The following is a 13,035-nucleotide window of genomic DNA, read 5'->3' as shown; positions in this document are numbered from 1 at the left end:
TGGATCAATATAAAAGTCCTTTTAACAAAAGTATCAAAAGTATTAAAACTCAAAATGAGCTGACACTGGCAATGAAAAAAACTGCTAAGCAAAACCACAACCAAAAAGGCTTTTTTAGAACAAAGACATGCAAGGGCCACTCTTGCAGGTGGATATGATGAAAATAACTATCAGCAACCAAACTATTCTGTCCTGTATTTTGCTTTTGTTTTCTCAAAGAAGGAAAATGATCTTTGGATTAGGAAAGACAGAACAAAAAATGAATTACAGGAAGTTGAAACAAAAGATATCATTTGGTAAAAGAGTGCTTAGTTGCTCTTGATGAATTCATGTATGTAGGTATATATAAACTAGATTCCAATGTGCTAAAATAACTAGTGAATATAATCACTGACCTATCATCAGTGAAATTTGTAAAATTATAAAGAATGGACGAGACTCCAGAACAGGAGATGGGAAAATCTCTTGTTTTTCAAAATACACAAGGTGTATACAGATGATAATAGGCCAATGAACTTGACTTCCTGACAAAATTCCAGTTGTATTATTGAAGAAATTATTTTTGAACATCCAGAGAAATAGTGATCACTAAGAACCAGCATGACTTCTTCAAGAGAAATTGTGTTAGATTAGATGCATTTCCTCTTTTTACAGGATTAGCATCAGGAGACTTGTTAGGAGAATGTAGACAGGGCACAATTGGCTTTCACAAAAGCATTATAAAAAGCATAAAATCCTTCATGACAGTGTTGTGAATGAAATCGAGAGACATACACTAAATGATAGTAATGGTCAATCAGGTTCAGAACTGTTTGAATGACCAGACACAAAGACTAGTGAGTGTTTTTGGTTTGGTTTAGTTTTTCCAAAGAGGAGTCAGTATTAGAGCAGCTAGAATTCTGGGCCTTGAATGAGAAATACTTGACTATGGATCTGGCTTCAGACATATGCTATGTGACCTTGGGCAAGTCACTTAACTCTGTCTCAATTTTCTCATTTGTTAAAAAAAAAAAAAAAAAAAAAACTAAAGAAGGAAATGGGAAACCATTCCTGTATCTCTTCTAAGAAAACCCCAAATGGGGTCACAATGAGTTGAATATGACCAAAACAACCAAATAACAAGAAGTCAGTGTTAACTTAGAGGGAAATAGCTTTTTTTTAATTAATGGTTTAAACTCTTATCAAAGGTAAGATGGAATGTTAAACAAATGGGCAGATGGCATAAAATTGAGAAGGACAACAGAGTCAACATCCAATCAAGATAGATTATGGGCCAATTCTAATTAAATTACACTTAATTGGGATAAATATAAAGTCTTGTTTTGGGGCTCAAACTATTAACTTCATAGTACAAGATGGAGGAAATGTGTTTAGATAGAAAGTGATTTGGGAGTTTTAGCAGACTGTAAATTCAATATTTGTCAACATTATAGCATTCTAGCTAAGAAGGCTAATACAATCTTAGACTATATTAAGAAATACAGAGAGACCCCTAGGAGGGAGCTCATAGTACTGTTGCATTCTTTTCCAATCAAACCATATACAGAGGATTGTGTTCAGTTCTAAAATTAAAATCTTAAAAATATATTGAAAAACTTGGGCAAGTCCCAAGGAAAGTGACCAAAATGGCAAAAAGGTTGGGGACCTCATCTCTACCTCTTGGCTTCCCTGGCTTTCTTCAAGACCAAGCAAGAAGCTTTTCCAAATCCTTCTAAATCGTAGTGTATTTCTTGTGTTGACTATCCTCTACAAAGCTTATTTGTACTTAACTGTTTTCATTTTCTCTTTCTCCATTAGATTGTGATTTTCTTAAAAGCAGGGATGATCCTAAATTTCTTTGTATCCCTGGGACTTAGCACAGTGCCTGACACATTGTAGGCAAATAATAATGTTTGTTGACTTACTAAGTGAACATGCCGTATGAAGATCAGTTGAAGAGAACATGAAGGAGGACTATGATTGCTGTCTTCAGATATTTAAGGGGTAGAAGTGGAATTAGGCATGTTCTGCTTGCTTTAAAGGATGGAACTAGGACTAATTCTTTTTAGAAGCAGATTTCAGCAAATTTTAAGGAAAATTTTTTAAAATAATTATCATAGTCCAAAATTTCAATTGGTAGCGCTGACTATAACCTTTTACAGTGGAGCCATTATTAACTCCATCATCACTATGATGCCATAGGAAAGACCTTTTGAACCCATGACTCATCTGGACTTATAGCTTATTACAATATGACTGGGTCATAACAAAGATAGCAGATACCATATTGAGCTCAGTAAAGGTCAACTGTGTTTCTGGATAGGATGTTTATCTCATCCTGGATTCAGATGATTTGTGGAAGTATCTCCCTACCCCAGCAAATAGTATATAGTATACTGTACTATTAAAGGAAAGACCCATAAATACCAAACACAAATAAAGTATTTAATTGGTCTTAGAGTAATTAGTTGGTAATTTTGTCATTGTGCTTTCTATCCAAGTTGTCAGTCATATAGATTTTGATAGACCATATCAGATGTCCTTGTCCCTCCCCTACTCAAGAGCAAAACAATTTAGATATAATTTTTATAGAATTGGCTTTTTTCAGGAATTGTGGAAATGATGCTAGTCATCAGCAGAAGACTCTGGACAGCATTTTTTACAACTGGTTCTGAAAGTACAAGATACATTTCATATTAACAAGTAAACAGAATCAAGACATAATCATCCAAATGTTAATAGCCACAGTAATATAAATAAAGGTTATTAACATATTTTAGTTTCTGTCTTGTAGGAAAATGGTTGTCAGGGATACGTCATATACTTTCTTAGAATAACATTTTTTCAAACTATATGTATGTGTGTGTGTGTGTGTGTGTGTGTGTGTATACTTTTATTCTCTTTCCATGTGCAAAAAGGGATTCAGTGTGGTATAATAGATAGATAGCTGAATTTTGAGTTCTATTAAAATTAGATTCAAGACTGATGACGTCTGACCCATTCTGACTATGTGATTCTAAGTGTCAGTATGCTGGGTATTTCTAAGACAATGAGTTGCGGAGTAAGTGCAGATCTATATTGTTAGATGGAGTTTCCTTATCAGAAGCAAATTATTCCATAGTCTTCTTGATCAAAAAAAAATTATTCTTTGACTTTCATTGATTATATTTCAAATACATATTAGATTTGTTAACTACTAGATTTGTTAGAACTATTCAGTCCATAAGCTACATATAACCCCCAACCTTCCCAAGTGTAAACCAAACCAGATTAAAATGGAATTGGGAAGTATTTGACTAAATAAAAATATAATAAAATATAGATATCATTATTTTTGAAAAGTAAGTCAATATACTGCCCACAAGGATCCTTCTGGATGGAATAGTGGTCCCTACTTCCATTTGAGTGTGATGACATGTTGAAGACCACTAAGACCATTGAAAATCACTTTATTTGTTGTTACCTTGAACAACAGAGGTTTCTAAGTCATTGTTGATGACGGTGATAATAAAAACTGCATCAGCCTTCATAAATAATATCCATACTAAGAACAAAAAAAAAATTTCAAAATGTAAAGACTCTGCAGTTGCTTTATCTCTTTTAGAATATTTGCTATTAGTAGCATTCTATAAGAATGTTTTCAAATTTGCCTCCAGATACTTTTTTTCAGGAGAAAAAGCAGATATTTATCTGCCTATGCAATAGTCTATAGACCATTAAATATATATATTTTTAAAAACAGTAGCAGTATGGTGATTAGTCTCAGGACTATTTTTATCTCAACCTTATCAAAAATATCAGAATGAAATAATAATAATTTGCATATACTGAGAGTTTTAAAGTTTACAAAGTAGTTTACAAACATTATCACAATTATCCTGTGAAATAAGTACAACAGGTTTTATTATCCTCATTTTTACATATGAGGAAACCTAGGTTTAGAGAAATTAAATAACTTGTCAGGAGTCAAACAACTAGTAAGTATCTAAGCTAAGATTTAGACCCAGGTCTTCCTGTAAGTCAATCACTGCCCTAATGTCTAGCAGTATAGATACCTCACATGCTAGTGATTCTAATAGAGCTTACCTAAAACAGGCTAATTATTTAAAAGTGACAATCAGTTCTTATACTGTAATAGGCAAGAAGCAATATAGATTTCCAAAGAAGTAACAGAACATCAGCCATTTGAGAAAATTGGGTCAACTCTGAGCCTATCAAGCACTTCAAAGTATAGTGGGAATCATTTTTTAAAAAACTGGCTTGAAAAAAAAATTAAGGCATTTACTAATGTCAGGGAAATTTGCATACATTAGTAAAGCATTTGCAAATGCACTTACTATTTTTAAATGTAGTGCTTAAGGGGAATTTCTATTACTGAATATTTTCTTGAGAAAATACCAAGTTCTTTCTGCATCAGTCAAAATATCATACTTAGAAGGTAGAATACCATCTTTTGGAAAAATGTTTTGTGTCCCAAGTGAAACTTGTTAGGATAACAGGAAAGCTGACGAAGGTCCACAAGCTCCAAAAGACAAAAGAATCAGATCACACTTTCTTATACATTGGGGTGAGAGTGGGGCCCATGTCCTGGTATCTTTTTGTCATTTTCTGCTGCCATGAAAGGCCAAAAGAGGCAATATGAGAATTCTTGGTTATTATTAATCATGCAATCAATTAAATATTTGCTGAGGAACTATTATTAGCTTAACTCTTTGCTGACTGGCATATAGAATGAAAAATATCAGTCTTTAGTCCTTTGACCTTAGTCTTTGTCAAAGATTACTGACTTGAAATTTTATTCTGCTTTATTTTATCCTAAATTCAATAATCATAAATAAGAGCAGATAATCAAATAATGAATAAGGCAGCAAATCATCAATAAAGTCATAAACTCTAACCTATTAAGTGTGCCAAAAGTAAACTATGCCCCTTTAGCAAAATAATACTTTATTCACTTATGAATTCCTTTCTTAACTCTTTTTCATATATCTATTTTTCAGATTTTGTTGCTTTTGCAAAGATTTAGTCACAACCAGTAAATATACTCTGATTATGTCATTTCTTGGTCGCATCACAATTCTTTGTATCCTTCCTCCTCGTCATTTTATGGCACAGCCATAATCGATAACATTAATATATTACAAAACATTTAGCCTTTCCCCAATTATTAAACATAAAAGCTGTCTACAGGTTTGGGGTTTGTTTGCTTGTTTGGGGCCAATAGGAATATGTTTCATAGATGGCTCATCATTCTTCCTAATAATATTCTTAGGCTATGGTCCTAGCATAAATAATGTCAAATAGCATAGTTCTAGAAAATCATTATGTCATAGATTTAGATATAGAAGGGCCCTTCATGATCTTAGGGGATAGAACATATATCTGCACAGTATATTTGTAATATATAGAATATACCAAAAATGTACTGTACTTTAGAGCTTTAATAGTTTCAATACTGTTTAATATTTAATAACATAATTATATGACTAGTAAGTGGCAGAGTCAAGATTCAAACCAAGAGCTCCAGTTTCCATATCCAGTGTTGCTTTTTTCTGCTTGCCAGAATCATAGAATTTAGGATCTGAATGGGATTCTGTGGTATCCTGAATGGAAGCCTTACATAACCCTTATATGATCAATTCTCTCATTTTACAAATGACAAAAGGGTTTAAATGACTACCCAAGGTCATACCCACAATAAATATCTCATTTGGAATTTGAACTCAGGTCCTTTGACGTTAAAGTGATTGTTCTTTCCCCCTTTACTTTATGATTATCATTGGCTTTCCAACTATCTTGAAAACATGAAGCTTACATGTCAAGTTGTGCTGTAAATATTACATAATACTCTAAGAACATCCAAAGTACAAATTTACGCAGATAAGCACAAACAATCCCAGGTATTGTAGAGCTTTTCTTGGCTGCTAGATGGGATGTTTGACCCAATTATGACAAATAAGTCTGTGCTCACAGTAAGTGGAACCGTAGACCATGTGCTTACAAAGCATACCTAAAATTTCAAAGAAAATACTTCTACTAAGGATCTCTCAATTAGTGACCTAAACACCATAGGTGTTTAACTCTTACAGCCCTTCTGTCCTTAATTCTAGGGTTCAAGTCTCACATGATGGCCAAATAACACATTCAGGTCCCTGAGTTTAGACACCAACAGACCATCTTACAAGAATAGACCATTATTTCCAGAAAACTGGAATGGGATTTATATTGACATTTGCACTAACTTTCTTTACACTTGGCCAAATAGACAGGATTTTGTCTTTGCTTTTTAATTCAAGGAGAAAGTAGCTGCATTTATACTGGCAAATAGGGAAAAAAAAAAACTTAGTGCTGGGAATGATTTTTTCAATCTTCAGGATCTCCTTTGGGCATTGTTACTGAGCAAGATCCACTCCTGATGAACACTACAGAACACACTGGATGTTCAGTGACAGGGGAAGTAGTGATTGCTTCTCTGGAAAGGAGACTCAACCCCTGAGTCTTTAGGAGGGGGAGATGCTCTTTTTTGGAAATGACATCTACCGTAAGGCCAGATTTACCCATCCAAAAATGATGGAGAGTCACACCTTTTACCTGATGATCTTAATCAGTCTCTCATGATTATGTGAGAATAGCATTGTTGCATTGTGGGGAGTGATGAAGGAGAAATGACATGGTAAGGTGAAGGTCATGGACTTGAACACCTTGTTCTCCAGAGGGAGAGGTAGGATGTTTGTTCAGTCATGCCCAATTCCTCATGATTCTATTTGGTTTTTTGTTTGTTTGTTTGTTTTGGCAGATACTGGCTCACTTTACAGATGACAAAACTGAGGCAGCTAAGGTGAAATGACTTGCCCAGGTCACACAACTAGTGTCAGAGGCTGGATTTGAACTTAGGAAGAATAGTTTTCCTAACGCCAGGTTCAGTGCTCTATCCACTGCACCTAGATCTGGCTTAGAGGTAGGATAGACATATCCTAAAGATCATACGGATAAGGGCAACTCACTACAGCTATTTTGAATTATATACACCCACCCACAACTCATCATGTATATATATTTGTATGCCTACAAACACAGACTTACATGTATGTATGTATATGTCTGTGTGTGTATGTGTGTGTATATAAGACTAAACCTGTGATTTTATCTCCCTCCACCCCTGTAAGTGAACATACCTTCTCTATAATTTACCATCTTAGAACAAGAGTACTTAACCTGAAGTTCACAGACCTCTATGCATGGGTAGATTTCATAGCATCCATGAATTGTTTTTTCCCCTTCTAGTATTTTTATAACTTCACCAATTACATTGGGTTCCTTTGAAATCCTATATATTTTATTTGATGCACTTAAAAACATTATTCTGAGAAGATAGCCTTCATCTGATTGACTGATGGTCCATGACCAAAAAGGTGAAGAACTCTTGTCTTAGAGAGCTGTTGGAGCCCAAGAGATTAAAACAAGCAGTGACTCAACCAAAATCAACAGTGAGTAGGTGATAGAGGTCTTTTTAAGGTTGAGTCTTTCCCACTGTGCTATACTATGCAGCTTTTCAAAAAAAGCAGAGGCTTGATTGTTTTTCTTAGCTCAAGTCAAAGCCTGCTGCCTCAGACTGGGGTAGAATCTTCATGGTCGTATTCTGGTAGACAGCTACATGTCAAATGGATATAATTTTCATAAAAGCTATTATATCACAACTGAACATTGTATTTTTAAGACATATAATTATTATATTCCAGGTTTCAAAGTGCCCTGAGTGAATGGAGAGACCTGATCCAGGGAGGATTAATCTGGAAAATCTTCATAAAGATGTTGTTTTGAGAATTGGTAGGCAAAATATTTTAGGGTGATATAGAGAGACAATTCAGATAATTTTGGTGAAAGTTGCTATTTTGACCCCTTGATTTTCTGAATTTTTTTTTGGTGAGAGGATTGAACTAAAAGACTTCTAACTCTTAACTCCATGATCTCATAAGTGAACCCAATTCATTCATGTTTGGACTCTGAATTAAGTTCCTTTATAAAGAGATGACAAAGGTGTTCAGCATGAGTTATCAGAGTTTTGTAAATAGAAGTCTTGAGAGAAGATGGAGATCTTTGTGGCCATTTTGTTTAGAGGATAACCCAAAAGATCCTATTGTGAGGAAGGTCTCTGGATAAATCAATGAAATGTGATGGAATGGAGGCAGAAGAGTAAGTAAGAGAAAGATAAATAAATTCAAATCTGGCCTTTAAGAAACATAGGTTGTCAGTAGTCACTTTTCTTTACCTGCTTACTGAGGAATATGGCAAAGAAAGTTGTTTCAAAAATATTTTTATTGAGACTCAAAGTAAGTTAATTACAATCTTTATGCATGCATGTATAGGAATTTCCACACCAGATGATCTTGCAGTTCCCACCTAAATGGATATTCCTCCCTTCTCACACTGCAAACTTAGCTCTGTCCCTGGACAAACCCACCGGATATGTGCTTTCTGAATTACATATCTACCCAAACAACAACACTTGTGAGATTTAAGCCTAGCTGGTGATTCACTTGATGATGCAGGAAGTATAATTGAATACATTTTATTTCTTTGCAGCCAGAGTAAATGATTTCTCCATTGTTGACAGTAAAAACCAATTTGTCAGTAAATGAAGGCAATATGATTCTGAAGCAGCAGAAGGACACTGAGATGTACAGCAGCATTGTGTCTTTTCTGCTCATAACAGCATTTTTTATAAACCCCAACAGCATTTCCATAGCAAGTGGCATTCTCATTCTGAGAGGTTTAGAACACTCAGTCACTATGCCCCAGAGGGGCACTGGCTTACATACATATCTCAGATCTTGAATTCCTTGTTGTATTTATCCATTTTTCCAACCAAAATTCTGAAAGGGAGTTGTTAACAGGGAGCAAGATGGTTGCAATATTAAATCAAAAAGAAAATATTAAATCCAAGACATATCAGCAGGTATAGTAGTCTCTAGAAGAAAATGCTTTCAATTTTATCTTAACTCCTTGCATGAAGATGAAACTTACCCATGACTAGAAACGTGTTTGCTTCCTCAGGTGCTTGTATATTAATAGGATGAATGCATTTTTATGGGCAACTAGGGGTCAGCCCTTCTGCTTGAGGGAGGGGCCACCCTGGGTACAGTGGTTAAAGCTATTGCATTTAATGTTTCTCATTCACATTTCAGATGCCATCTGTGAACAAGAGGATGGTATGATTTCAACTGGGGATACCTGGGTACAGAGCATTGAACTTGTCCTTCCACCACATGCAAATCATCATGGAAATACATTTGGGGGCCAGATTATGGCTTGGATGGAGACGGTGGCTAACATTTCCGCAAGGTTGTTTCTTGGTTTTGACTTTTGCACTGTGTCATATGACTGTCTCTTGGAAAAATCATCTGCTTTTCTGGCGGGGTAGAGAGGGTTGAGGGAATTGCACATGGATGAGGGGAAAAAAAATTAGGGAGTATTAGATACTCAAAGTGGCCACATCAGGAAAGTATAGTATATAGTAAAGACCCAAAAGAAGTTGGGGAAATGGTACCTTTCACTAAAATTAATTTTTAAAAGAGAACCTACACTAAAAGTCCTTTACTTCATGATTAATTTCTTCTTTTGTTTCAGGCAATCAAATGGAATTTATTAAGTTTAAGGGACCCAATGGGCAGTTGGAGATGCAAGACAAGAGGTCAGCAGAGAGATTAAGGCTGAACAAATAGAATTGAGAATCATTTGCATAGAAATAATCATTGAATCTATGGTAGTTGATGAGATCACTAATTGAAATAGTGTAAAGGGAAAGAAGAAGAGGACACAAGACAGAGGTTTGAGAGACCCTTGAGGTTGGAAAATGGGAGCTAAATAAAGATCCAGAAAAAGAGACAGAGAAGAACAGTCTGACAGCTGCGAGAGGGGAAGGAAGAAGGAAAGAAAAAAGGTAGGAAAGAAAGGAAGGAAGAATGGGAGAGAGAAGGGGGGAAGGAAAGAAGGGAGAAAAGCATTTATTAAGCAATTACTATGTAACAGGTACTTATACTTTATAAATGTTATCTCCTAAAATCTTGGAAAGTAAGTTGTGATTATTATCTCGAGTTAACAGTTGAGGAAACTGATGAAAAGAGAGGTTGTGATGATTTGCCCAGTGTCACACAGTTTGCAAGTGTCTGACATTGCATAACCCTGAGCAAGAACCTTAAGTCTGTTTGCCTCAGTTTCCTCAGATGTAAAACAAACTGGAAAAGGAAATAGCAAGCCACTCTAGTAATTTTGTTGCAAAAACCCCAAAAGGGTTTTTCTGCCAGGCTGGGGAGGAAAAAAGGACTGTGATCCAGGCACTGAATGCATCAAGGAAAGAAGTGTCCTGGAAGTTAGTACATAACAGCCACCAGAATCTTCAGTGGGTAATAAATATAGATTAAATAAGCCACAAAGGAAAAGAGGTTACTTCAAGAATCTGGAAGAGACAATGAGGATTACGATGCATTCCAACTTCTCCACTGTGACCAGTGAATCAGAAGTTGTGAATGAAAAGTGTTCCCATTGCTGGAAAGGGCAACCAGAGTAATCAAGAGTGAGCCAGAGTTGAAGGAAACAAGAAAGGAAAAAAAAAATTAGATAAAAGCTAGTTTATTACTTATAGATCAGGCATTCCAGAGAGTACAATGAATGGCTGGGTCATTTTAAAGTAACATTGGAGTGGGGAGAGGTAAAAGAAAATGAGAATAAAAGAGTAGTCAATGAGGATGGAGAATAGGATTAAAACAATGGCATGTGGACTTTGAGACTCACTGAGATGAGAGTATATGAAGGTGGAAGTAATCTTAATCATCAAAGAATGAGTTCAGGTAGATTATCCTGAAAATGACCATCTGAGTTCCTAGTTCAAAAAAATAAAAATAAGATGAGAATTTTCACACTTTTCTCTGAATTATGGATGTTGATCTTGTGACAGAAGCTCATTGTGACAGTAGTTTTATTACAAATGTGAATAGACTGAACACAAATAGAAAATGCTTTTAAAAAATTGTCTCACTACAAGCCCCTTTATGGCAACTTAGATTGTTGTCTGACCTTTGAAAGTACCAGTTAGAATTGCTATGGCCAAAGGTTTAAATGAGAAATGAGAAGGAAAAAGAAGTAATTTTTGTGGGGAGGGGAATGCATTTAAAACTTTCTTCAATTTAAAAGAGGTGATTCTATGTTTACAATAACTATGTAGGGAATGGAGCAGCTTTGAGGCATATTGAAGAGTTAGAAATATTTGAATTGGAACTGTCTCTTCTGATAAAAAAGCATGGTTCATCTTTTTCCAAATTTAAATATTCATTCATATAGAAAGCACCACTCTAGAAAGTCATATATACTTCTGCCTTGAACTATGTTTAAATGAAGGAATTTTGTTTTTAAATAAAATGAGATTGTCATTTTATGTGGTATCATTTTTGAGAATGTTCCTTTGGAAACATGAATAATCTAACTAACATGGTTGAATCCTTGACTCAAATTCTTTCTAGTGCAAAATGAAAGACTAAGGTTTAACACATAAACCTAAAGAAAATCAGGAAATATAATTATTTCTTTGATTAAAAAAATATCTCATTGTTGTTTAGAAATTTCACAAAAATAATGTGACCTGGTGGGCAAAAGAACCTCTTGGGTTGTGAATGGCAAGTCTAGGAAATTTTGTGTGTGGAGAAAACCCTAGTCTTTCCCCCTCCTTTTGATGTGCTGGTACATTTCCTTAACTGTAAAACTGATGCATCAATGATACCATACCACACCATTGTAAGGACAGATCTGGCAGCCACTTCCATATTTCCCTCATTCCATACTCTAACAGTGGTTATACACACCATGTTTATGGTTCCAGCCCTCCCTGAATAGGAGCGTAGATTCCATTAAAGCAAACTTAACACAGGAGCTCTTTCCTTAGGAACTAGAGTAGAGTAGGTCTGTTAACATTAGGGCAAGGCAGCTATCAAGCTACAATTTGGTAAATTATCACACTCTGTATGCACAGACAATACAAAGTAGTACAAAGTTTCTTGCAGATGGCACATAGTAACACTGCCAATATGCACAAGCCATCCATTTGTTTTATTCTTTGGAGGGGAAAAAAGATAGTCATTTAGCAAACAATTAACTTGAGTCACAATGAGGATAGCTTAACTGAAACTAGATTGAACCCACTTTAATCAACATTGAGCACTGGTGTCTGCGCTCTAGGTTTCCCCTTTTAGGATTGCAAAAAGCCAGACTGTTCTCCGAGCCAACATACACCCACTTACCCTGACCTTGCTCTTGGTGAAAGAATTCTAAATCACACAATTGCTAGTCTGCAATTCACTGGATAAGGGTTATGAAGAGGCGGGAACACCCTAATTTATTTTCCAGGAGGATCTCCTTTGTCTTATTCTTTTTCTTTTGTGTTTCTCATTCAGCCGCCTCTGTAGTTCACATCCCATTCTAAAGTCAGTGGACATGTTTAAATTTTGGGGGCCATCTACCATTGGTGATCGCCTTGTCTTCAATGCCATTGTGAATAATACTTTTCAGAACTGGTAAGAGGTGGCTCAGGGTAAGAGGGTTGGCTTGCTTTTCAGACTTTTATTTTGTGATCTTATTGGATAACTTGAATTCATGTATGGATTATTGTTGTTGTTATTATTGCTTCATTTTGAAGGAAGGGAGAATACAGGGACATACTTTGAAGTAACTATCTTTTTAAATTTTATTATTTATTATTCATCACTTTTTATTGTTGTTTATTTGTTTCAGTTGTCTTCAACTCTTTCTGAGCCCATTTGGGGTTTTCTTGGCCAAGATATTGGAGTGGTTTGCCATGTCCTTCTCCAGCTCATTTTACAGATTTTACATTTTAACTCATTTACTACTGATTTAAACTACAGATTTAACATTTACTCATTTTACATTTTAACAGAGGCAAACAGGGTTAACATAGGGTCACACAACTAATAAGTTCTGAAGCCAAATTTGAACTCAAATTTTCTTGACTCTAGGCCAGTACTCTATCTACTGTGCCACTAACTTTTA

At 35.3% G+C, this 13,035-nt stretch overlaps 1 protein-coding gene across 1 annotated transcript in view; it reads left to right on the top strand.

The window, feature by feature from the left end:
* The window catches only part of ACOT12 (acyl-CoA thioesterase 12), a 70,638-nt gene that overhangs the window by 27,980 nt on the left and 29,623 nt on the right, over positions 1 to 13,035 (top strand). The window contains exons 6-7 of the mRNA XM_003759887.3: positions 9,165 to 9,321; positions 12,423 to 12,542. Coding sequence (XP_003759935.2) covers positions 9,165 to 9,321; positions 12,423 to 12,542 — 277 coding nt within the window. The remainder of the gene's footprint in view (positions 1 to 9,164; positions 9,322 to 12,422; positions 12,543 to 13,035) is intronic.

Source organism: Sarcophilus harrisii, chromosome 1 (assembly GCF_902635505.1).
Source record: "Sarcophilus harrisii chromosome 1, mSarHar1.11, whole genome shotgun sequence".
In the NCBI taxonomy this organism is placed as follows: Eukaryota; Metazoa; Chordata; class Mammalia; order Dasyuromorphia; family Dasyuridae; genus Sarcophilus; species Sarcophilus harrisii.
Note: the sequence above shows the minus strand (reverse complement) of the source record. Positions and strands in the feature narration are given on the sequence as shown.